The 25620-nt window shown below is 39.3% G+C and overlaps 1 protein-coding gene across 4 annotated transcripts in view; it reads right to left on the minus strand.

The window, feature by feature from the left end:
- LOC117299102 overlaps positions 1-25620 on the minus strand; it is a 63393-nt gene that overhangs the window by 8539 nt on the left and 29234 nt on the right. For 3 of the 4 annotated variants that reach the window (XM_033782542.1, XM_033782543.1, XM_033782541.1), the window contains exons 12-19: positions 23803-23914; positions 22988-23210; positions 21670-21758; positions 19938-19994; positions 19011-19083; positions 16329-16539; positions 13012-13085; positions 11704-11753 (exon numbers count right to left, since the gene is read on the minus strand). In XM_033782542.1, the coding sequence (XP_033638433.1) occupies positions 11704-11753; positions 13012-13085; positions 16329-16539; positions 19011-19083; positions 19938-19994; positions 21670-21758; positions 22988-23210; positions 23803-23914 (889 nt within the window). The remainder of the gene's footprint in view (positions 1-11703; positions 11754-13011; positions 13086-16328; positions 16540-19010; positions 19084-19937; positions 19995-21669; positions 21759-22987; positions 23211-23802; positions 23915-25620) is intronic. The other variant, XM_033782544.1, reaches the window with a different exon arrangement.

Consider the following 25620-nt stretch of genomic DNA (forward strand, 5'->3'; position numbering starts at 1 on the left):
AGTTTGAAAATCGGTTGTATATTTCATGAGATATGGTCCCACTTCCGGTTGACCCGGAAGTAGAGGTCAACTTGAGGTCACGGTTTGTCAAAAGTTATATTTTATGCCTAAGGAGTTTATAACTGAAAAAAGTTTTATAATCTGTTGTATAGTTCTTGAGATATGGTCCTACTTCCGGTTGACCCGGAAGTAGAGGTCAACTTGAGGTCACGATTTTTCAAAATTAATCTCCAATCCCCAAAGAGTCTTTAGCAACAAACAGTCTTAAAATCGGCTGTATACTTCTTGAGATATGGTGCTGCAAAGATTTTCTGATTGAATATGCAAATGAGGGTCATGTGGTTAATTAATTACTAGTTGCCATTTTTCAAAAACAAATTAAAGATGCAAACATCACGACATCGTCTTCTCAGACTCTCCCTAAGAGTCCTCAACCCATCATAGAGATGTTTAAACATTGCAATGAAAGTGACTGCACCCAATTTATGAAGTACTACGTTGTACCCATGATGCCAAGATTCTAATTGATTAATTAATTAATAGACGAACATTGATTGCTTTTATGGACTGAAACAAATCTTATTAGAATCAGTGTATTTTTCTACACATAATATGATATTTAGGAAACTAACAAATAAATTATTTAGAAGTTATTGTGTTTTTGACCAGTTTAAAGTATAGATTTGAAGAGCCATTGTGTTTGTGCACAGACACAAAACGTGCATTACATGACGTCATGGTGACGTCGTCCAGAATTTTATGTCGGAAATCACATCAACAGGACCTGACTAGTGTATAGCTGAAAAAAGTTTCAGGATCGGCGGTCTAATTTTTGAGATATGGTGTTAACTAGGTTTGCTAATTAAATATTCACAAGCTTAATTAAGGCTTATTAATTAAAATTTTTTACATTTTTTACGATAAGAATTAAGCTTATGTTCTAAGCTTCAATTTGGTATAATAAACTTACTCTTTCGTATTATGGTTTAGGAGATTAGGCTGCCGCAAAAACGTGTACAAACACTATGGGATTTAGGGAGAAACAAAGAATAACAATAATAACTAGACATTAAGTGTTTGTGAACAAACACGAAGCTGTTCCGTGATGTTTTGCTTGGATTATGTGCTTCATTGCCCAAGGAATATATAACTGGAAAAAAAAGTTTCAAAAAAGTTGTGTAGCTCTTGGTATTAGGTCACACTTCCCGGTTGACCCACAAGTAAAGGTCAAAATGGGCCCACAGCTACCAAAGACTAATCTGCAATGCCAAGGAGTCTATAACTGAAAAAGTTTAAGCAATCTGTTGTGAAGATCTTGATATATAGTCCCACTTCCGGTTGCCCAGAAGTAGAGGTCAACATAGGGTCACAGTTTTTCAAAGTTAATATTTATTGCCTTAGAGTCTATAACTGAAGTTTGAACATTGGCTTTGTACTTCTTGAGATATTGGCCCACTTCCGGTCGACCCGGAAGTAAAGGTCAACATGGGGTCAAATGTGTTTCAAACTAATCTTGAATGTCCAAGGAGTCTATAACTGAAAAAAGTTTGAAAATCGGTTGTATATTTCTTGAGATATGGTCCCACTTCCGGTTGACCCGGAAGTAGAGGTCAACTTGAGGTCACGGTTTGTCAAAAGTTATGTTTTTATGCCTAAGGAGTTTATAACTGAAAAAAGTTTTATAATCTGTTGTATAGTTCTTGAGATATGGTCCCACTTCCGGCCGACCCGGAAGTAGGGGTCAACTTGAGGTCACGATTTTTCAAAATTAATCTCCAATCCCCAAAGAGTCTTTAGCAACAAACAGTCTTAAAATCGGCTGTATACTTCTTGAGATATGGTGCTGCAAAGATTTTCTGATTGAATATGCAAATCAGGGTCATGTGGTTAATTAGTTACTAGTTGCCATTTTTCAAAAACAAATTAAAGATGCAAACATCACGACATCGTCTTCTCAGACTCTCCCCGAGAGTCCTCAACCCATACAGGTCGCAGTGTGTTGCAAGAGCCATAGAGATGTTTAAACATTGCAATGAAAGTGACTGCACCCAATTCATGAAGTACTACGTTGTACCCATGATGCCAAGATTCTAATTGATTAATTAATTAATAGACGAACATTGATTGCTTTTATGGACTGAAACAAATCTTATTAGAATCAGTGTATTTTTCTACACATAATATGGTATTTAGGAAACTAACAAATAAATTATTTAGAAGTTATTGTGTTTTTGACCAGTTTAAAGTATAGATTTGAAGAGCCATTGTGTTTGTGCACAGACACAAAACGTGCATTACATGACGTCATGGTGACGTCGTCCAGAATTTTATGTCGGAAATCACATTAACAGGACCTGACTAGTGTATAGCTGAAAAAAGTTTCAGGATCGGCGGTCTACTTTTTGAGATATGGTGTTAACAAGGTTTGCTAATTAAATATTCATAAGCTTAATTGGGGATTATTAATTAACAATTTTAACATTTTTTACGATAAGAATTAAGCTTATGTTCTAAGCTTCAATTTGGTATAATAAACTCACTCTTTCGTATTATGGTTTAGGAGATTAGGCTGCCGCAAAAACGTGTACAAACACTATGGGATTTAGGGAGAAACAAAGAATAATAATAATAAAAACAATAAAAATCTAGACGAAAACAATACCTGTTCCGACGGACGGTCGGAACAGCTAATTAATAATGTCGTATGGACGTCGTAAGATGGTCATGACTATGATAACTAAAATGTAACCGAAAATGAACGTTACATTTTAGGTAGATTTATAACTTAATAGTAACGTCATTGACCAGACGTTGCTTAGACGTAATTTTATTGTCATAGTTTAACCATCGTTTTATTACAACAGTCTGACCATAATAAGACGTCGCATTAATGTTTGTATTTTAACCAGATAGTAACCTCAATGAGTAGACGTTGCATAGATTTGCATATCTTTTGTATGTCCCTTTGTAACCATAATCATGTATTACCATAAGCCGACCATAAACAAACGTCATATTATTGTTTGTATTATAACCAGTTAGGTCCCTCATACCTATTTTTAAAATCATCATACCTTTGATCTTGCTATTCTTATTAATTGACCATTGTTAGTTGCATCATGATGCAACTTGCTCTCTAATCCTACCCTTTCATGTCTCCCTGCATTGTTGTCGAACAATACTTTTACCACTTTTATGGTCCAGTAACCCTTCCTTTCATTCTAAACATCCTTTGTCCTCGCCACTCCACTCCTATTGGTTCATAGCCACCAATATTGTTTCTGAAATAGGAACTTTGATTGGCTGTTATTTTCCCGCTTCTTTCTGCATCCTTTCCTTAATCCCTTTCCCCCTCTCTTTTTCTATAAATGGATATGTATTTGTTTGTACTTGTTTTATGCCTCTGAAGAAGGTCCGGATTGGATCGAAAGCTAAGGCCATCTACCCTATTCATTCCGGTCACCAGGATTTTCCTGTCTGCAACTCAACGGTTCCAACAGACCCTCCACAAGTCGTAGTAAGAAACTTTTATTTCTCTGTTGTTGTATCCCTTCGGGGTGATCCCCTTGAATTGCTTGTATTTTGTTTTTAATTGTCATAACCATATCCTTTTTATCTTTTCCCACTTCCCACCTGTTCTTCTCAGAACACTTTTAACATTTTTCCTTCCTCTACAGATTATTAATAAATCATTATTTTTCGCCCTATAGGATTGTAAATACAACTAAATAATTTTGTTGGAAGGTTTTTAACCTATTTGTTTTATAGGATTGTGTTTAACCCGCTTTTTTTCACAGGCTTGCGTTAACGTTTTCCTTTTCAGATTTTTTGTTAACCTTTTCCTTTTCAGATTTGTACATAACGTATATTTTTCTGCAGGTTTTATAACCCTTTCTTTTACAGGACTATATTTACCGTTATTTTTTTCACAGGTTTATATTAACGTTTTCCCATTCAGGTTTGTACATAACTTTTCCTTTTCAGATTTTGTACTTACTTTGATTTTCAACAAGTTTGTGTTAACCCATTTTTTCTTTTCAGGTTTGTACATAATTTATTTTTTGCAGGTTTAACCCGTTCTTTTACAGGGTCTTGTTAACCCCATTTATTCGCAGGTTTATTTTACTTTTATCTTCCACGTCTGTTAATTAATAATCAATTTTGTACAGGATTTATAACCCGTTCTCTCCACAGGAATGATTTAAGATATTTCCCCTTGACTGTATTCCCCCATCTATTATGGCACTTGCTCCCGACACCAAGTGCATTTTCCGCAAGCTTCGTAAGCTTAAGGAAAAGAACACCCGTTACATGTCACATCTTGATAACTACCGTTTTTATCGTTTGTCCGGTATCATTCCCAAAGGCCTACAGATCAAGTGTACCCCTTCCTTTGGGGACCTTGACCCATCCTTTTTGAAGAAATGGAACAAGACACTGGAAAAGATCAAGTTGCTGGAAAATCAATGCCAACAATTCATTGATAATCAGTTACTTGAGATAACAAACACTGAGTCTCAACTCCAGGAGTCATGCTCTATTGAAGAGTTTGAACAGTTACAAGATACCATACTATGTAACGTCAAACACTTAAGGTCCACCCTAATGGACAAACAGAACAAGAAACGTATGAATGTCCTGGCTAACCATAAGAAACACACCCATAGACGTTTCCACAGTAAGAGAGCCACCATTGCTCCTCCTACTGTTAGGTTGCCAGAGACCAATACTGTAGTTAACCTGTCTGACATGGTCCTTACTGACCCACAGGTTAAACTCCTCTCAAGGGGTCTTAAGTTTTGCCCCACACCCAGAGAGCCTAACCAACTTCTTTTCCAACAGGACATGGCCCAATTCAATCGTAGGTTACGCCTACGTGAATACTTTCATGTAGAGCCCTCCATGGATGACGAGTCATCTGTGGAGACCCAACCTATTCCCCGCAACCGCTTCAGGGAAAAGAGTACTTGGGTACCCCCTAAGAACCGAGATGTGTCTCTAGAGACATACATCAATTCGGTTAACTCCGAGGTTCTTAAGGCCCCCAGTACCCCTACTCCCAACAACCTCCCCCAAGTTGAGCGTCACGCCCTTACACAACTCCGCCAAACACCAGACATAGTGATTAAACGGGCTGACAAGGGGTCCGCAGTTGTAGTCATGAACACACATGACTACATTGCTGAGGGCCTTAGACAGCTCAGTAACACTGATCATTACATTGAATGTGCTTCTGATCCCACTGAATCTTTCTCCCAAGATATCAGCGACACCCTGGTTAAGATTTATAATGCCAATGATATTGAGAAAGATACATTTAACTATCTCCTCCCACATGACCCCCGTACAGCAAGGTTCTACCTTCTACCTAAGATACACAAGCCCAATAACCCGGGGAGACCTATTGTATCTGGGAATGGTAGCCCCACAGAGCGCATTTCTGAGTTTGTCGATAGCTTCCTCAAACCCTTAGTCTGCCGTATTCCTTCCTTCATCAAGGATACCAAAGACTTTCTCCCCAAACTAGATGAGGTCAAGCACCAAATACCTGACTCTGCTATTTTGGTTACTTTTGATGTTTCATCACTGTATACTAACATACCCCATCATGAAGGCATGAGTGCATGTGTCTCTGCCCTCAATGCTAGTAATCAGTCCCGCCCCTCAGTGAGTCATATTAAGGAACTCATGAGCCACATTCTAATGAAGAATAATTTCACATTTTCTGACAGGCATTTTCTACAGGTACAGGGTACTGCCATGGGTACCAAAATGGCACCCTCATATGCTAACCTATTCATGTCTCAGTTGGAGGACAGACTCCTGTCCTCCGCCCCCAACCGACCACTAGTTTGGTGGAGATTTATTGATGATATTTTCTCCATCTGGTGTGGTGACCAAGACAGCTTGGATGAGTTTATTGACCATATCAACTCATTTCACCCCACCATAAAGTTCACTACCGAACAATCTCTCACCAGTGTGAACTTTCTAGATGTGACAATAACCAAGTCTCCTAATGGCCTTGTCACAGATGTTTACAGTAAACCCACCGACACCCACCAGTACCTTCTCTCCAATAGCTGTCACCCTAGTCACTGTAAGAAGGCAATTGCTTACAGTCGGGCCTTACGTATCAGGCGTATCTGTTCCACAGATACCCTGTACAAGAGGCGCTCATCAGAGCTAAGGAAACACCTTGTATCTAGGGGACACAGCGAACGTAGGGTCCAACTTGCTATCAACAGGGCTCTCAACGTACCTCGTCATACTCTGTTGACTAACACGAGAGCTAAAAAAGCTCCTACCAATAGAGTTGCTTTGGTCACCACTTTCCACCCCAAACTACCCAAACTTCCCTCAATTCTCAATAATAACATGCCTATACTTCACTCCTCCAGCAGGTTACACTCAGCAATCACTGAGGTTCCCATGGTTGCATTCCGCCGCCCTAAGAACCTTGGTGACATACTAGTCAGGGCCAAACTTCCCCCAGGTACAGTCCAAACACAACCCCCGACAGATATACTGGGCTGTCACAAATGTACCCGTTCCAAATGCAAAACGTGTCTGCACATTAAGCCCTCACTTAAGGTGAAGAGTCATACCACTGGCTCTTCATACAACATCAAGACCGACTCTGAATGCAGCACGTCTAATGTAGTCTATGTCATATCATGTAAGAGATGTGGGCTACAATATGTGGGAGAGACTAAGACCAAACTTAGTCTTCGCTTTGCGAATCATGTCTCTTCCATAAAGACTAAGAAACCGTACCCAGTCTCTATCCACTTCAACAGCCCCAATCATAGTGTCATTGATGTTGAACTTCTGGTGATTGAAGCTTGCAATGGTGATGACACACACCGCAAGAATAGAGAATCACACTGGATTCACCAACTCAAGACAGTCAAACCCTTTGGACTTAACATAAACACTGGTGTTAAATAACTTCTCATTACCCTCCACTTCACTTCTGCCTAAGAACTTATATGTTGTATATATTCTGTACATAAAGTATAAATTAACCTAGTTTAAAGTTGTTTTTATAAATTCATCACTGTAACTATCTGATGTAAGTAACCCCCCCCCCCTTTTTCCACAGGTCCCTCATACCTATTTTTAAAATCATCATACCTTTGATCTTGCTATTCTTATTAATTGACCATTGTTAGTTGCATCATGATGCAACTTGCTCTCTAATCCTACCCTTTCATGTCTCCCTGCATTGTTGTCGGACAATACTTTTACCACTTTTATGGTCCAGTAACCCTTCCTTTCATTCTAAACATCCTTTGTCCTCGCCACTCCACTCCTATTGGTTCATAGCCACCAATATTGTTTCTGAAATAGGAACTTTGATTGGCTGTTATTTTCCCGCTTCTTTCTGGATCCTTTCCTTAATCCCTTTCCCCCTCTCTTTTTCTATAAATGGATATGTATTTGTTTGTACTTGTTTTATGCCTCTGAAGAAGGTCCGGATTGGATCGAAAGCTAAGGCCATCTACCCTATTCATTATAACCAGTTAGTAGTGTCATTATATTTTGGTCAACCTGTGACGTCATTATGACGTCATAATATGTACATCAGTATTTCGTCATATTATGGTCAGCTTGTGACGGCAATTTACCGTTACGACATCATTTGCATATTATGCAAATTTTGAGGTCAGACTAAGATGTGGTTACATACTACAACAATTATACAACAAATTTATCGGTAATTAGATACCACAAACACATGTTTTGTTTTGTTTGTGTTAAATATCAATAGATTTTGTGATAAATTAAATGTGTGAAAAGCTTAATTCTAAAATATTAATTAAAACTACAAAGTTTGAATTACAATCTATAACACCCATGAATGCAAAATTCTTGAAACCGATCGGTATATATACACATGCTGTACCATTGGATAGTATATAGGTGCGGTGACTAGAGGTCAACGAAGGGAGATCAAGTGGATTGTATGTGTGCATTGTATTATTTAATAATGTTAATAATTAAAAATAAACTAATAAATAATAAGCATTAAATGTTGATGTAACGTCAAGTTTGGGGTATTCTAATGACGTCTAAACGATGTCATTAATTGACAATATGCCGACGTCGGTTTGTGGTCGGAAAAATTACGTTGTACCAATGCCATAGAAATAATTGACGCAGCAAATAATTGCAAGCTTTTATATACCTGAAGGGATTGTCCCCTTGGACAGTGATTTGGTTCACTTTTGGGCAATCCCTAGGCTTCTGTTTGCCTTTTCTGTTTGATTTGTTATGTCTCTCATTGTTTTCCTAATGGTTTTGAATCCTACATTTTCTGGTATTGTTGCTGTGTGTTTTTAAATGTTTTTAATACCTGAAATAATAAATAAAGAAATAATAAATAAAGAAATAAAAGCTTCAAGACCCTCATTAATGGCTTGAAGTTTAATGAGTAGCAGAACCAGTAGGCTGTTTGTTCATACCTAATGTTGCAGTATAAGTGATTGCAGTTCATCCAAACAATGTTTGACAAACCAAAAGGATTCCAAGAGCATGAGTTTGATGGTTATCTACAATTGTGCACATTCTATTAGCTAGGAGCCCATCAATGGGCCAATCCATTAAGCTCCAATTGTGCACATTCTATTAGCTAGGAGCCCATCAATGGGCCAATCCATTAAGCTCCAATTGTGCACATTCTATTAGCTAGGAGCCCATCAATGGGCCAATCCATTAAGCTCCGTCCCATTGTGTATTGACCAATCACAACCCATTGCCTCATCAAAAGTCTGACAAAATAAGGTCTGACATGCGTGCGTGTACGCTTTGCGCGGGCAGCAATGTTGTGCAGAATGGCATTGGAGAGGCTCACATATTCTTGCCCACATGAGCACCTTGGGTAGAGCCTCATGGATTGGTCTATTGGTGCTCACGTTGATGGGGAAGTGAACTGTTTACTACATGTACATGTACATACATGTAGTATCAGCTTGAAAAGCCATGTCTTACACATATACATGTATCTTAATAAATGTAATGTATGTATGCACAAAAGTAATAGTTATCCACAATGTAGTTATCTCCAAATTGATCATTGTCTCTAAATCTTAACTTAAAGGTTAGATAATTGTTTCACTGGGAATACATTGTATTTGTTTTATTTGTAACATTTCTAAACCACACCCATAATAACTTGACATCAGGCATGCATTAACTTTGGCATCAAGAGAAGATATCCACCTTTTGACTGCTGATATAATGATACATGTATTAGTCACTTTGAATAGGCAAGATCAACTATGATAAAACACAGCACCTCTGGTTACTCACTCAAGATAACAACAGACACAGACAGCTTTCATGCAGTGATTATGCTAGAACCAGCCATCCACATGTACATCACTATGCAACAGGTAAGTCATGTTAGTATTCATGCAGACAACTTTTGAATAACATGCCCACCTGATCAGCAAATGATACATGACGATGAAGCCTGACTAATGGTTGACTCACATGGCTTACATGCACTGGTGATGAACACCTAGCATAACACTAATTATTGCATAGTAAAATACAGTAGGGATGAGACATGATCGAGTTTGATGGTTGTATCATGGAGGGAGGAAGGAAGAGAAGGAGCTCGAACGACCCGCAAAACCGCAGAGTAACAAAAGAAAACCATGACAATTCCCCTGTCAGACCAGTGGGAAAAGACAGGAGACCTCCTGCAGGACGGCCGATTAACGAGCGCGATTAGCTCTCTTTGTACAGAACGTGTGGTACCGCCAACCTCTGCACTGTTGCCTTCGTGAAGGATGAATCATTGAAGACAAGAATTGCAAAAATACACAGTTTTTGCATGCGCAGCATGTTTTCTTTGTCTTTCATGGATGCGCACTAGTACAAACAATTGCATTGTTTTTCCTGTTCTTTTGGGGGGTTTTCACATGAAAATCGGAGTTGTAGAAGGTGAGTTGTGATTGACTTCTTCATCTTTGTTTGAGGTGTTTTCATGGAAATATCATAGCATATTTGTACACTTTTTGCAACTTTCCGGTCACTAGCAGCAGTTAAAAAATTGGGTACTTGTACATGAGGGTGGTTTGTATTCAATTGTGTTTATCGTCTAGGCGTCCAATAGCGTCCAAAAATATTATCGCCTTTTAAAAAAAGTAGTTTTTTCTTTAATAAATCCATACGACATATGACACCATAGTTGCGTAAAGAACCAAGTGCGCACACACAAACTCACAGACGCCAGATCGCCCATTGTTTGTATAAGGTACATGTATGTGGGTGATGACGACGTGTCATTAAAAGACCACGGTACCACTGGTTGGGCTTTTGAAGTCCCTTCATCCGAACTCCTTCTCTTCCTTCCTCCATGGTTATATCATCAGTGTTGTGGTCGAAGCCATTGTCAAAGCTATCATTTGTACAGCCCCTAAGTGCACATAGATCAAGTTTAGCAGTGTACTCCCTGAGTACGAAGAAGAAATCAACAATCAAAGCTGAAAGAAGCATCAACCAACTTCCCTCAGACCAATATCTAGTTTGACAATGTACACTGAGAAAATATGTTCAATAAAAATTCCCACTTTCATGACTTTAGGATAAAATGTGAGTAATTTGAGGTACATGTGCATGTGAATGAGTTAATCTCAACTCCTATGTGGACTATAAGACAATACCAAAGACAATCAAACTTCACTTGTTGGTAGTTAGAGCCTTAAGCCAAGGCTCATGATGCATGCCGTGTGCAATTAAAACAGCAGCAAAACTTATGCAAAGCAACATACACATGCAACAGACCAAGTAATCAATGCATTTACATGTATTTATTCAGATGGACTGGAAATGTTCCTGTACCTACTCATTGTTTATCAAACCTTGACAATGTCATGAAAATAATTTTCGTCTCAGTGATCATGAGACGAAAATAGTTTTAACATGTAAAACCGTATTTTCATTGCATTGTTTTACCCATTTCTCAAAACTACAGCACCTCAACCACTAATATTTTAAGGTACACTTTCTACTGCCATTATCTTCAACCAGTGTAAATTTAATGTAAATCTGTGGACATTGTGTTTTGTGTTACGAGAAGTACCCAAATTCTTTAATAAACAATAGAAATAGGGAAAAGGTTTATCTTTAGGGGGAAAAATGCTTCGTACAATGTAGTAATATGATTATTCCCTTTATTCTATAATGAAATACTTGAAATGCAAATAGGATGGCGGAACAAATAGCAATAGTATCATGCATTAAGCCTAGCCGCTATTGTTTGAACAAAATGTGTGACAAAATAGGAACATTTCACAATGTTAAGACAAAGAGATAAATGTTCTCTAAAAAGTTTCCAAAAAACAAAATACACACTTTCATAATCCAACACTCTCAGTGTTTTAACAGGGACAAGAAATGCTCAAACTAGCACAAGAGTGAAAGAATTTGAAGACTACATGTACATCAATAGGTGTAGGTACGTGTAATGCAGACATCAAACACATCAAAATGAATTTGGTTATGCAGTGCTGCATAAGCAAACCCTTTTGGCTGAGCAAAGATTTGTTTTCTTATTAGATTTATCTGTATTCAAATGTTTTTTTTGTTTTGTTTTAAGTCTAAAAACAAATGCAAGCTTGTATGTAATTACAAAACTGCTTTTTGAGGTTAATGATTTATTTGTTGACGTAAAGAAGGCTCTATAGTTACCTGTATTGTAGGCTCACTGTGTCTCGCATGCGTATGTTTAACACGGGTCGCTGTAAAAAACAAAATCTATGTAAAATCAACAGCTTCAACTAGCAATGTGACTGCACAGACAACATTTCATAGAAGTGCTTTTACAATGTAGAGTGAATGCATTCATCCACATTGAAATGATTACTGTCTTCATACTGACCATCATGGCCAGACTCAGGTACTGTCTTTATACTGACCATCATGGCCAGTCTGAGGTGTCTTTATACTGACCATCATGGCCAGACTCAGGTACTGTCTTTATACTGACCATCATGGCCAGTCTAAGGTGTCTTTATACTGACCATCATGGCCAGTCTAAGGTGTCTTTATACTGACCATCATGGCCAGTCTAAGGTACTGTCTTTATACTGACCATCATGGCCAGTCTAAGGTGTCTTTATACTGACCATCATGGCCAGTCTAAGGTACTGTCTTTATACTGACCATCATGGCCAGTCTGAGGTGTCTTTATACTGACCATCATGGCCAGACTCAGGTACTGTCTTTATACTGACCACCATGGCCAGTCTGAGGTGTCTTTATACTGACCATCATGGCCAGACTCAGGTACTGTCTTTATACTGACCACCATGGCCAGTCTGAGGTGTCTTTATACTGACCATCATGGCCAGACTCAGGTACTGTCTTTATACTGACCATCATGGCCAGTCTGAGGTGTCTTTATACTGACCATCATGGCCAGTCTAAGGTACTGTCTTTATACTGACCATCATGGCCAGTATAAGGTGTCTTTATACTGACCATCATGGCCAGTCTAAGGTGTCTTTATACTGACCATCATGGCCAGTCTAAGGTACTGTCTTTATACTGACCATCATGGCCAGTCTAAGGTGTCTTTATACTGACCATCATGGCCAGTCTAAGATACTGTCTTTATACTGACCATCATGGCCAGTCTAAGGTGTCTTTATACTGACCATTAAGTATAAGGTCTAAGGTACTGTCTTTATACTGACCATCATGGCCAGTCTAAGGTGTCTTTATACTGACCATCATGGACAGTCTAAGGTACTGTCTTTATACTGACCGTCATGGCCAGTGTAATGTGTCTTTATACTGACCATTAAGTATAAGGTCTAAGGTACTGTCTTTATACTGACCATCACTGACCATCATGGCCAGTCTAAGGTGTCTTTATACTGTCCATTATGGCCAGTATATGCACCAAACATCAAAAAGTCAAAATTAATGCATCAAGTGAAACTTCAAGGGCACTAAATAAACTACATGTGTATGTATCATTAATCACATACTTACAAGGCTCTGTGTCGAATGACATGCTCTTTCCATACGTCTCCAATATTTTTCTCCTCGTTGAAGATGTACTTGGACTGTCATTAAAACCAAATAATGTGTCATCATCAAGTTGAACTTTTGATACAATATTGGCAATTATTTGAAAGTCGTTAAATATTGGATTGAACAAAAAACCATAGAACATTCCATAAAATGTGCGTCTGAGTGATGATGTTGGAGTTGTTTAGCACAATCCCAAGCCCTGATATATTGCTCAGACTTGATATCAGAACAGTCACATTGGTCCATGTACTCCTCCCAGTTCATTTTCGTATTAAGGAAAGCATGGGCGACTAGTGCGACTAGTATCGAAGTCGCAACTATTGATTGCTTAGTTGAGTCGCGACTACGGCTATTCAACTACTCGGTTTACATCAGGCTGACACAACTAATACAAAAATAGATGCAACTTCCTGCTTGATGAACCGATAGTGTTGCTCACGACTATACACAACAACATTATTTACTTAAGAAACCCAATCAGACATCAGTGACACGATCCTTCAATCCTGTCACCACGAATTTTACTAAACACATCAACATAAGTAAGTCCCCCCCCCCCTCAACAGTTTGTCATAACATCGTAAGGTAAAACGTTTCACCAATACAACTAATTACGAAATAATTCTATGACGTGTTTCCTAGGTGTTTTTGAAAAATGAAAGATGTCCATGAATTCATGGCTGAATGAGCTCAAATGGAAGACAAAAACTGCCCTTTTCAAAAGTCAAGTCACAAAAGTTTATCAAATCTGCAGGCCAGCAACGTGTGTATCCACTACGCCTGTCAATGACCGCCTGGCACCGTCATGGCATGGATGTCTCCTCCATGGTCATGGTGTTGATCAGTCTGGTGACACGCTGCTGTGGGATGGCATTTCACTGAACCTGCAGAATATAGGACAGGTTAGCCAGGTTGCTGTTGGTGTTGATGTGGGGATATGCAGATCGCTTCAGCTAGTCCCACAGGGATGGAATTGAGGTCAGGCGAGCTTGCTGGCCGGACCATTCCCTCGATGCCTTCACCAGCCAGAACGCAGTAGCTACTCTCCCTCTGTGTGGTCGGGCATTAATGTCATCCATACGTACACAAATCAACATAATGTTGCCCTGTCAGGTTGCCAGCAATCTGCACAAGTGGTGTTTTCCTGGTAAGGCTTATACCACCCCACACCATGACACTCCGAACACCATAGGCTGTAACTGGTTGAACACAGCATGTTGCTCTCCAACTCGACGCCACACCTGTCTCCGGCCATCAATGTGACGCAGGCAACTTCTCGTTTCATCGGTGAATAACACAACGCAACATTTGTGACTTTTGAGAAAGGCAGTTTTTGTCTTCCATTTGAGCTCAGTCAGCCATGAACTCATGGACATCTTTCATTTTTCAACAACACTTAGGAAACATGTCATAGAATTATTTCTTAATTGATTGTATTCATAAAATGTTTTACCTTACGATGTTATGACGAATTGTTGAGGGGGGGACTTAATTTTGTTGATGTGTTTATACATTATTGAGACTGCGGCAAACAATATGCTGCAATGCATCTTGGAAATAAAAAATTAATCGCGAATAATGTCAAAGTCGCAAACTATTTTTTTTTAAACGACTAGTCAAGTTAATTTCATTAGTCGCCAACTTTAACGTTACCCTAAAATCTTAAAGGCACATAAAATTCTTATCCACCTGTCCTTTTTAGAGGCTACGTTTTTTTGTAGTTTTCTTTTATTGTTTCTCTTCACAATTTTGTTTAAGCTGTTATTACAATTACACCATCAATACAACACAAGTGGTAATAAACAATCAGTCAACAACGCACATCGAGAAATAATTCAATGAACTTTGCCCCGCACGCCCTCTGTTGGCAAAACTTGTCCATGCTATTAGAACTCCTCCAAGGCTGTACATTGTGCACAGTCTACAGGCATAATGCACAACGTGTGGCAATTCTTCACTCCGTTCGTGAACGTGTACTGCATTGAAGTCCAGTCAAGAAGGTCATGAATATGGAATTATCAACAGCCATCAATGGCCAATCACAGCGTGGTGAATGTTGGTCAGAATGGACTTTGGACGGCGGTGTGTGTTGTTCAATATGCTGTGCCTACTGCATGGACTATATACATGTATGAAGTGGGCGACTGTGTGTAGCTGCACTATGTGGTTTGTGCATCGTGTTTTCAATGATTGTACGACAACGTGTATTCTGAAATGAACGAGAGCACTTCAGATCCTGATCGCGGCCAAATTAAATCTAGCAAGTATCTAGAATGGGGGACTTTCAGGACGCTTGGTGGCAGCAGACTTACCAGGTAAACTCCATTGTTCTTGGCAATGTGCGCATGCTCAGAACTACGCAAACAATGGACATTTACCTGGTAAGTCTGCTGCCACCTAGCGTTCAAAAGTCTCCTATTGTTAAACTTATTGTAAATTTGAATGTTGGAGAGTGAAAGGTTTAGAACTCAATTTGCCAAAGTCGGAGATTTTAAAAAAGTTGGAACTAAAAAAAAAAGACGGTTTTTCAAAGTCGGAAAGTCGGAATTCCGCCAAAAGGCGGAAGAATCTCATCCCTGCCTTTTATAACGATAATTTGAATACATGGTAGTTTTTTTTCAAATACTCGCGTACAATTGTGTACAAAAAAAAGATTAAAATTGGGTTAAGTAATTGACTTTTATTTGGCTGGAAGTAAAACTAACTTGGAAGATCAGAACCACTTTTTTTAAAAATTGAAAAGAATTTGTTTTTTTTTAAGATCATATGAAAAATGCTCAACATTTACAAAGTTTGATGGTTTAGTTTAGGACCTTTTTTCTCCATACTGGAAGACATTTGGAGTCATATTTTAGTCTCTTTTGTAGCCCAAATAACCCAACGAAGCTGATGTGTCCCTCTAATACATGTAGATGTTAAATTTGCATCACGGATAAAGCATTTGGTGTGGCTAATAAAGTTACATCAAAATTTTTAAAACACTAGTACAAATCAGCTCAACTTCTTTGAAAGGGTTGAGCAAGTATCAATTTTTGGCATGTATACAATCATGACATGCTAAGTTAAGGATCCAAGAACTTCTCTAACATTTTGGAATTTGAAGTCTTGTATCATATCAATTGATCGATACTCAAATACTCCACTGGAGGCTCGAGTGAATTGTTTCAGCATCTCAAGCAAACAGAAACTAAACACACAGAGCTTAATTTAAGAAATGCAGGGAATAGAAATGAGCATACCCTAATGAAAGGCTAAGATAAAGCAGTGCATAATACCTGTGTGGTGCTGATTTAGACATGACTGGATCCCGTCCATCTGGTGCCAGTGAATTGGCGCTGCCACTGGAATAGCTACTTAAGGAAGCTCCTGATGCAGCAATACTACCTGGAACCAGACTAGGCCTTGGTGAAGTCTCAACACATGTTGCACTAGAAAGATTGGCTGCACATTTAATGGCCTCATATATTGGATCCACCTCTTCAACATCTGCAAATACATGCAGTGTATAGCATCAAATTTAGCTCTCAAAGATTTGCAGTCATTATAAAATGTACATCAACTGGAGTACGTGTGTAAAAAAAACTATGTTTTATGGCCGTACAAAATAAGAAGGCCACCTAATCGGTAAAAAGATAGAATGTCCCCAACATTCCACTAGTACATGTATTTGAAGTGTTAGACACTTTGGGTCTCAGCTGACTTTTCACACTGTTTAAATATCAATATGACAGTGACCTACGTATAGAAGAGTACTCAGTGTGGGAACTTAACCTGCTCTGGGAGAGGTTGAATTAGTCTAAAGTGGTAATGACCTCCAACAATCATCATACGTTCCCTCTTTAATAAATGTTCTTTGACAAGGTTTTTGAAGCTAAATTGCAAGCCCTTTATCAATAGCATTGTCATGCTGCCCTCTATTCATACATGTAAGTGTTTATCAATAAGAATATTGACCAAATTCGCCTGTCGTCATCATCAGAATAATCTTGGATACATTGCACCATACTGATGGGAAATGTAACTGTGCGTTTTTTTCAGTGAAGTGCGCACTTTACAATGTAGGTGATGTGGCTTTCACATGTAAACCTATGTGCCCACCAACATGGTGAGCATGGCAGTCGCCGCGCGTAACGCACGTGCAAGGGGTCAATAGACAGGCACTGGTCTTTAATACCCAATGGTTGGATCATGGCAGTCGCCGCGTGTAACGCACGTGCAAGGGATCAATAGACAGGCACTGGTCTTTAATACCCAATGGTTGGATCATGGCAGTCGCCGCGTGTAACGCACGTGCAAGGGATCAATAGACAGGCACTGGTCTTTAATACCCAATGGTTGGATCATGGCAGTCGCCGCGTGTAACGCACGTGCAAGGGATCAATAGACAGGCACTGGTCTTTAATACCCAATGGTTGGATCATGGCAGTCGCCGCGTGTAACGCACGTGCAAGGGATCAATAGACAGGCACTGGTCTTTAATACCCAATGGTTGGATCATGGCAGTCGCCGCGTGTAACGCACGTGCAAGGGATCAATAGACAGGCACTGGTCTTTAATACCCAATGGTTGGATCATGGCAGTCGCCGCGTGTAACGCACGTGCAAGGGATCAATAGACAGGCACTGGTCTTTAATACCCAATGGTTGGATCATGGCAGTCGCCGCGTGTAACGCACGTGCAAGGGATCAATAGACAGGCACTGGTCTTTAATACCCAATGGTTGGATCATGGCAGTCGCCGCGTGTAACGCACGTGCAAGGGATCAATAGACAGGCACTGGTCTTTAATACCCAATGGTTGGATCATGGCAGTCGCCGCGTGTAACGCACGTGCAAGGGATCAATAGACAGGCACTGGTCTTTAATACCCAATGGTTGGATCATGGCAGTCGCCGCGTGTAACGCACGTGCAAGGGATCAATAGACAGGCACTGGTCTTTAATACCCAATGGTTGGATCATGGCAGTCGCCGCGTGTAACGCACGTGCAAGGGATCAATAGACAGGCACTGGTCTTTAATACCCAATGGTTGGATCATGGCAGTCGCCGCGTGTAACGCACGTGCAAGGGGTCAATAGACAGGCACTGGTCTTTAATACCCAATGGTTGGATCATGGCAGTCGCCGCGTGTAACGCACGTGCAAGGGGTCAATAGACAGGCACTGGTCTTTAATACCCAATGGTTGGATCATGGCAGTCGCCGCGCGTAACGCACGTGCAAGGGATCAATAGACAGGCACTGGTCTTTAATACCCAATGGTTGGATCATGGCAGTCGCCGCGCGTAACGCACGTGCAAGGGGTCAATAGACAGGCACTGGTCTTTAATACCCAATGGTTGGATCATGGCAGTCGCCGCGTGTAACGCACGTGCAAGGGGTCAATAGACAGGCACTGGTCTTTAATACCCAATGGTTGGATCATGGCAGTCGCCGCGCGTAACGCACGTGCAAGGGGTCAATAGACAGGCACTGGTCTTTAATACCCAATGGTTGGATCATGGCAGTCGCCGCGCGTAACGCACGTGCAAGGGGTCAATAGACAGGCACTGGTCTTTAATACCCAATGGTTGGATCATGGCAGTCGCCGCGTGTAACGCACGTGCAAGGGGTCAATAGACAGGCACTGGTCTTTAATACCCAATGGTTGGATCATGGCAGTCGCCGCGCGTAACGCACGTGCAAGGGGTCAATAGACAGGCACTGGTCTTTAATACCCAATGGTTGGATCATGGCAGTCGCCGCGTGTAACGCACGTGCAAGGGGTCAATAGACAGGCACTGGTCTTTAATACCCAATGGTTGGATTGGATAGACAGTACTTACAATGAGGCATGAACAACACTCAAATACCACACACATGTATGAACCCCGATACCATTTTAGTCCAGGAAGTTTGAATGTGAGTGAGACTTGCACAGTCTATTTCAATAGGCTTTTATACCATAAGAATATACTTACTCGACTCAAAGTACCTAGGAATCTCAAGTTCTGAGGAACTTTTCTGTTTACGAAGAAGCTTTTTCTTGTCAACCTAAGAGTAATACACAAAAAAACTGCATCAATTCAATTCCATTTGTTTTTGAATTCCAAACTTTAAAAATAATAATAATAACAATAACAATAACAATAACAATAACAATAACAATAACAATAACAATAACAATAACAATAACAATAACAATAACAATAACAATAACAATAACAATAACAATAACAATAACAATAACAATAACAATAACAGTAACAGTAACAGTAACAGTAACAGTAACAGTAACAGTAACAGTAACAGTAACAGTAACAGTAACAGTAACAGTAACAGTAACAGTAACAGTAACAGTAACAGTAACAGTAACAGTAACAGTAACAGTAACAGTAACAATAACAATAACAATAACAATAACAATAATAATAATAATGATATGGTCATTTATATTGCGCAATGACCAATATAAATATACTCTACTGCGTATTACAAGGAATACAAAAAATGCAGAGAAAAAATTAAAAAACAAATACACCTAACAGAGCAAGAATGAATTAAATGGGTGAAGTAACAAACGGGGTTTTAACTTAGATTTAAGTTCATTAAGTGAAGAAGACTGTCTAATGCAAGGTGGGAGATTGTTCCACAGATTTGGAGCGGCGTAAACAAATGCCTGATCATCTAAAGTAGCCCTTGATTTCCTAGATGGGTGAAACAACAATGTGTGGTCTTGTCAACTCCCTGAGGCGGTAGGTTGATTGAGACTGAGAGAGTGATTTCATGGTTAGGAGTTCTTGAATGTATGTTGGAGCTAAACCATGAATTGCTTTCTCTCTAAACAGTACATCCATGATATTAAAGAGTAAAACAACACACGCATACAGCAAACAAAACTTATGTACCAGAGGTTTGATGTCTCGAACACTTGATTGGCGCCGAAATACTTTGTTGGATTTTTCCTGAATGATAATGAAAATTAAAATGAAAATAATATGATGAAGAGTGTCATGCTACATCAAATGAAAATGGATTATATGATTCAATAGCAACACAGATTGATTGTACAATTAAAACAACGTAACTATGTCAAACTAAAATATGTAATGATGGTCAATTTGTTTGTTATATTATTTTTTAAATGATAGGCAGCAACAACTCCATATAATTAATTGAAACATTTTGAGCATGCTCCATACATCTGAGAGGTTTTATACTGTACACATGCAATAATGGTTGAAATCACAGTGACAAGACAATCGGTCTGTATGGATAACAGCTAGCATATGCTGTTACTACCAGTTTCAAACATCTAATTGCATCTATCTGAATAAAATGAAGCAAATGAATCACTACTGCAGTGTGTATCAGCCATGATGAGTTATTCTTTATTCCACCGTGTTATCTTACAGCTTGCTCTATTTGTACTACATGTAGGGTCAAGCTTTTTATTGAACAGACAAAGGCACAGTTTGTAGCCTCTTACTTTGAGTCAGTAACACTCGGTCATTATGATAAGATATGTGTGATCTAAAAAATAAAATAAAATCTCTGGGGAACACTCCACATTTAGTGCTCTGGTCTTTGTGCCAATAGCATTCCTTTAATCTTTGTCAGCTCCCTGGGAGTATACAGCTCTGGGGCGGATTGCAATAAAACAGTCTTAGTCAGCGGTCTAAGACCAGTCAGTTATAGCCGGCTATCTGCCTTAGACGGTCCGTCAGTCATTAAGCCTGTTGCAATAAGCCGGTCTTAGATAAGTCAGCGTAGAGTAATGAAATACGAACAAATGTCCCATAATACTTAGCACATCTGCAGCACTGGCGGTACGGCATTGTCCTTATTGTTTTGGTTTAAATCATCGGATATCAAATCTGTGAGTTGTATCATTTTTACTCTTGGGAACATATATTTACGATGTAATGTATCATCATCATATATGCCTCTTATGGGTATAATCTATCTCTAAATATTTGATCTCGTCGTTGACCTCTTTGCATCAAATCAATCTTTGCAACCAGTCTATAATTAAAGACTGTCTAAGCGCGTCTCAAGTTAGCCGACTATAGTGCATAGACCAGTTTAAGACCGCTTGGTGCAATCTGCCCCTGAGCTGCCGTCGCGTTCCACTACAGCTTGTTCTATTTGTACTACATGTATACCAGGTATTGAGTGAATGGAGTCCTCATTGTTAGCTTGTTAATCCAATATGCAATCCACCTGGAGTACAAAGCTTTAACAAATGTTCAACAGTAAACTTCAATTTAAATACACATTACAGCATTGGAATTTTCTCTGGAATTTTCTTAATGCTAAATCCAGTCATGAAAGAACATAGGACGACCAAAAAGAAAACTAGAAATAACCCTCAAAAAGCAAAGGATTACAAAATGCTTGTCTGTCTTCTATGCTTTGTAACCCAAAAACTTAAAGGAACACGTTGCCTTGGGTCGGTCAAGTTGGTCTTTTAAAAGCGTTTGTAACCGTTTGTAATGAAATGCATATGGTTAGAAAGAACAATCAGTACACACTCTTTTTCTAGTGTGCACCAGTATTTGTTGGGCTGTCCTAACACCAATTATTCAGATATGAAAACAGCTTTTGTAAGTTAAGTACATGTACATGTATGTAACATACCTGTCCTTTACATTCTGGAAAACCCTCCTGGCATTTGTGATGTACATTGCATTTACACAGTTTGCAACGCAAGCCTTGCTTCAGTATGCCTAAAAACCATTAGTCAATATCGGGAAAAATCATTAGCAGCATCACTTGTCAACAGAGAGAGTAAATTGCCTCGAAAGCCCTGATAACATTTTCAATAACAATCTACATGTGTGTAACCTCAGGGAACCACCTGGGCCCAAGCAAAGAGTTGGCGCTTACAGGAGCAGGGATTTATGTGCTTACTGTACGTCAAGCAGGTTTTACGCAGTAGTGTGGAATATCGGCCTGTGTACGTGCATACTCTATGTTATTAGGCATTTTACGCTTGCAAATCAAGCGCAGAAATTCCGTGACTTGAAAGTTCCCATTCCAACAAGCACATTGTGTATTATACAATTGTTGCACGCTGTGACAGGGTCCATGGCGTTTTGTACACTCGAGGGGGAAAATGGAACCCGAGGGTGTACAAAACCCAAGAACCCCAGGCACAGCGTGCAACACTTGTTTTGTTATACCTTTGTATAATTGTTATTCCTCTTCTTGAAGTTCTGTTGTCATCTTCAAACATTATTACGACAGGCTATTCATTGTTTAATAAGCAGACGAACAAGAAACAATTCCCTCGAACCCGCGGTTGTTTCGTACACAGCGCTGGATATCGACCAACGCCAGGAACAATCAAGGTGATGTACACCGGTGTACATCACTTTTCATGTTACCCGGCCCGTCGAGCCATGTAACAGGCGTTTTTATTGCGCGTCACATGGTTGGTTCTCGTCCAATCAAACTTCACAGTTTGTAATCGGAGGTATAACAAAACCATTTGCATGTTTATGGGCAGTTTATTCACTAGTTCGCTAGTTCACAGAGCCGGTTTTTATCCATGTAACCTGTTAAACCGTGCATAAACTCTCTGAGGTGTTAATAAATGCACTTAAATGCACTTAAATGCACTTAATAAATGTGGTTATTACGGCACAGAGAGGGATTCTCAGGAATAATAAGATTGGAATGTCAAGCACCAATAAGATTCAGCCTCAATATTCAACAACTTCCAAACTTCCAAACTTCTTCTGATTAAATGCAGCTGCAGTATGGGTAATGGTATGGTGGGCTTCCCAAGAGACTGTGCTCAGAAGAACTTAACAATTTATCCTACTTACAAAGGGTATGAATGTCACAGATAAACATTGTCAAAGAAAAACTATCCAATAGGAATGGTTCCTGATTGTATGTATTGACCTTACTCTGAATACAAACATAGCTTTGGTACATTGATAGTTCTTACCTTTTAATAGTCCCCTACAGTGATCACAAAAGGTTGGTTTTTTGAAGTTGTAATCTTGAAAACAGTGTGATCTTTTGCCACTTTCCAGCATATCTGACAAGCAATCCTTAGCTTCAGAAGATAAAGAACATTGTTCAGACTTGGCAGTCATACGGTCACCCGTTGGCAACACATGTCCATTACTAACTCTCCATCCTAGAATCTCTGGGGTAAACAACTTCAGCTAAGAAAAACAAAACCAGATTCAATTTCACTCTTAGCATATTTGGAATAATTATATTGTTTCTATTGTTGTAACATTTTCACTGTTCTTGGTGGAGGAGCATCTCTTACAACACATCACAACATTTTGAACAGACAAGCTATATATACCACGTGATGTAACGCCGGTTCAGACAGGTGCTCCAGAGTCACCCCAAACCATATTAGGAGCGACTCTGGATCGACCCAGTTAAATTTTGGTTTTATACAGGCGAACTTTACATAACATTTTTATTTGGTTCGGCTCATGACAAGATCAATGTCTGAAACCAAGGTGCTCCAGAGGCGTTCTGAAAGACTGATAACAGTTGATCTTTCCACTTCTAGTGCATCCAGTTCCTCCATGTTTCAGACGCCCAACTTTTCAAGTACTCCATTTTAAATTTGGTTCGTCACAACTCTTGGGCGCCTGTCTGAAACTGGTGTTACTTAAATTAAAACTAGAATGAAAGCTTTGGGGTTTCCTTCAAAAGTTTCAGGATGTAATATTTGGTTAAATTGAGCTTCTCCTGAGGGAAAAGGAAAAAACTCTGAAATCAAATAAAATGACAAACCTGGGCCTGTCTGCTCTCAAGGGCTACTTCAGTCTTTTGCATCTCACTTTTGTTGATATAGATTTGAGTCAAAATCTCTGTAGCTTTACTATGTTGTTGACTCATTTTTACACTGTCAAAAAATAAATAAAGATACATCTGACTATCGTTAGCTCAATGCTGAAGTCAAGTCCATTGACCAAGGATATAAACATTCCGAGACCTAAACCCATCAATGGTATGACAACTAATAAGGGAAGGTGAAGGTAAACGTTTGGTAATCACTCTTATAATTAACAGCACTAAAAGTCAACAGCTACTTTTGATAGTAAAAGTGTTTTGAGAAACATTTCACTTTGAAGTACCGTAACTTTCGAATTATTAACCACGGTTTATACGTTGATTTTGACATTTTTTTATTCTCCGGGCGACTTGTAGGCCGACGCAAAATAATTAAGAGAAAAAAACGGCATTTTTTAAAAGAAAGATCGTTTGTAAAATATTCTAAATAATGTTTTTTTTTTCTTAAACGAGAACAAAAACCTGCCTGTGTGATGACAAAATCCTGTTGAAAATCCCACCTCAATTGTATTCCGTGTTTCCTTTGTAAAACATTTTATCAACCCCCCTCAGCTCCCCCTCTCAGCGCAACTCGGGTTAGACTAGACTGGTCCCCTGTCTATTTATCCCACGATCTTTATATACTGACGTCAGACATCCAGGCTACACTCGTGCCAGCCAGCGGTTTCTTCAGATCAACCACGCAAACCGCAACAGCAGAATGGTGAATTGACATACACAAAGAACTATGCCGCGCCTGGGGGATCAAACAAAACGTTTTCAAACCGCCCTGATTGTTGAGTCAAGTAACATTTAACACTTAAGAATTTTAGCGCATTTCCAGGCGGCGTAAATGTCGAGGGTGAAGCGCAACCCGTCAGCGAACATCGCTCAATACGGTGCCCCCAACATCTGTTGTGCAATCTCGAGATTGAGCAGCGCAATTAACAGATTGCTAGCTTTACGAACTCGCATGTGTACATGTGAATAATGTGCACGATGTAGGATACATTACTACACACACGCTACTCGTTGCAATATCTGTTGTAGATCCTCGTTGTGGGTGGGCCTACAAAAAAGTGAGGGATCAACACCGACCAACCACTTTTCTTTAATTCCCTTATTTCCCGTCTACTCCGATGTTTAATAAAAGTGAATCCCCTGTCCTTGTGATTACGCAAACAATAAGGTAGCGCATTTAGTTTCATACTTTTTGCCGTCCCCATTATTATTATTTTTTTTACATTTTGTAAAGGAATTTCGTTAGGAACTGTGTACATGTTTAAAAAATGTTACTATATACATTGTAAAAAGAAACAACAGTCATATGCAATACTCTCTTTTGTGGTAGCACTGAAAAGGACTGTTTGGTTTTTGGTTTTTGTCTATTTTCTATTTAAACAAAACCGACTCGGAAGGCAAAGGATTCCTTGGATATAAATCTCCGCACTGTTCTTTATCACTACTTCTGAAGACTAATTCTATGTTGAAATGTTGGTCAAAGCACTGTCTGAAGTTAATTTTCATTGCAACACGAACTCACTTACCTACAAATAAAGTGGGATTTAACTTTGTCAATTTTTAAAATTTTTATTGGATTTTTTCAGTATCACAATAATAAACAAATTTTCAGTTCTAGCTTACATCAATAATTATCCAACACAAACAATAATGTGGTCCCGCAAAGGGGGTGCTGCCAGCTTACAAAAAGGAATGCTATCCTATAATAGATCATTTCAATTACGATCAATAGTATAAACTTCAATACATTTCCACTTT

Source organism: Asterias rubens, chromosome 14 (assembly GCF_902459465.1).
Source record: "Asterias rubens chromosome 14, eAstRub1.3, whole genome shotgun sequence".
Classification (NCBI taxonomy): domain Eukaryota; kingdom Metazoa; phylum Echinodermata; class Asteroidea; order Forcipulatida; family Asteriidae; genus Asterias; species Asterias rubens.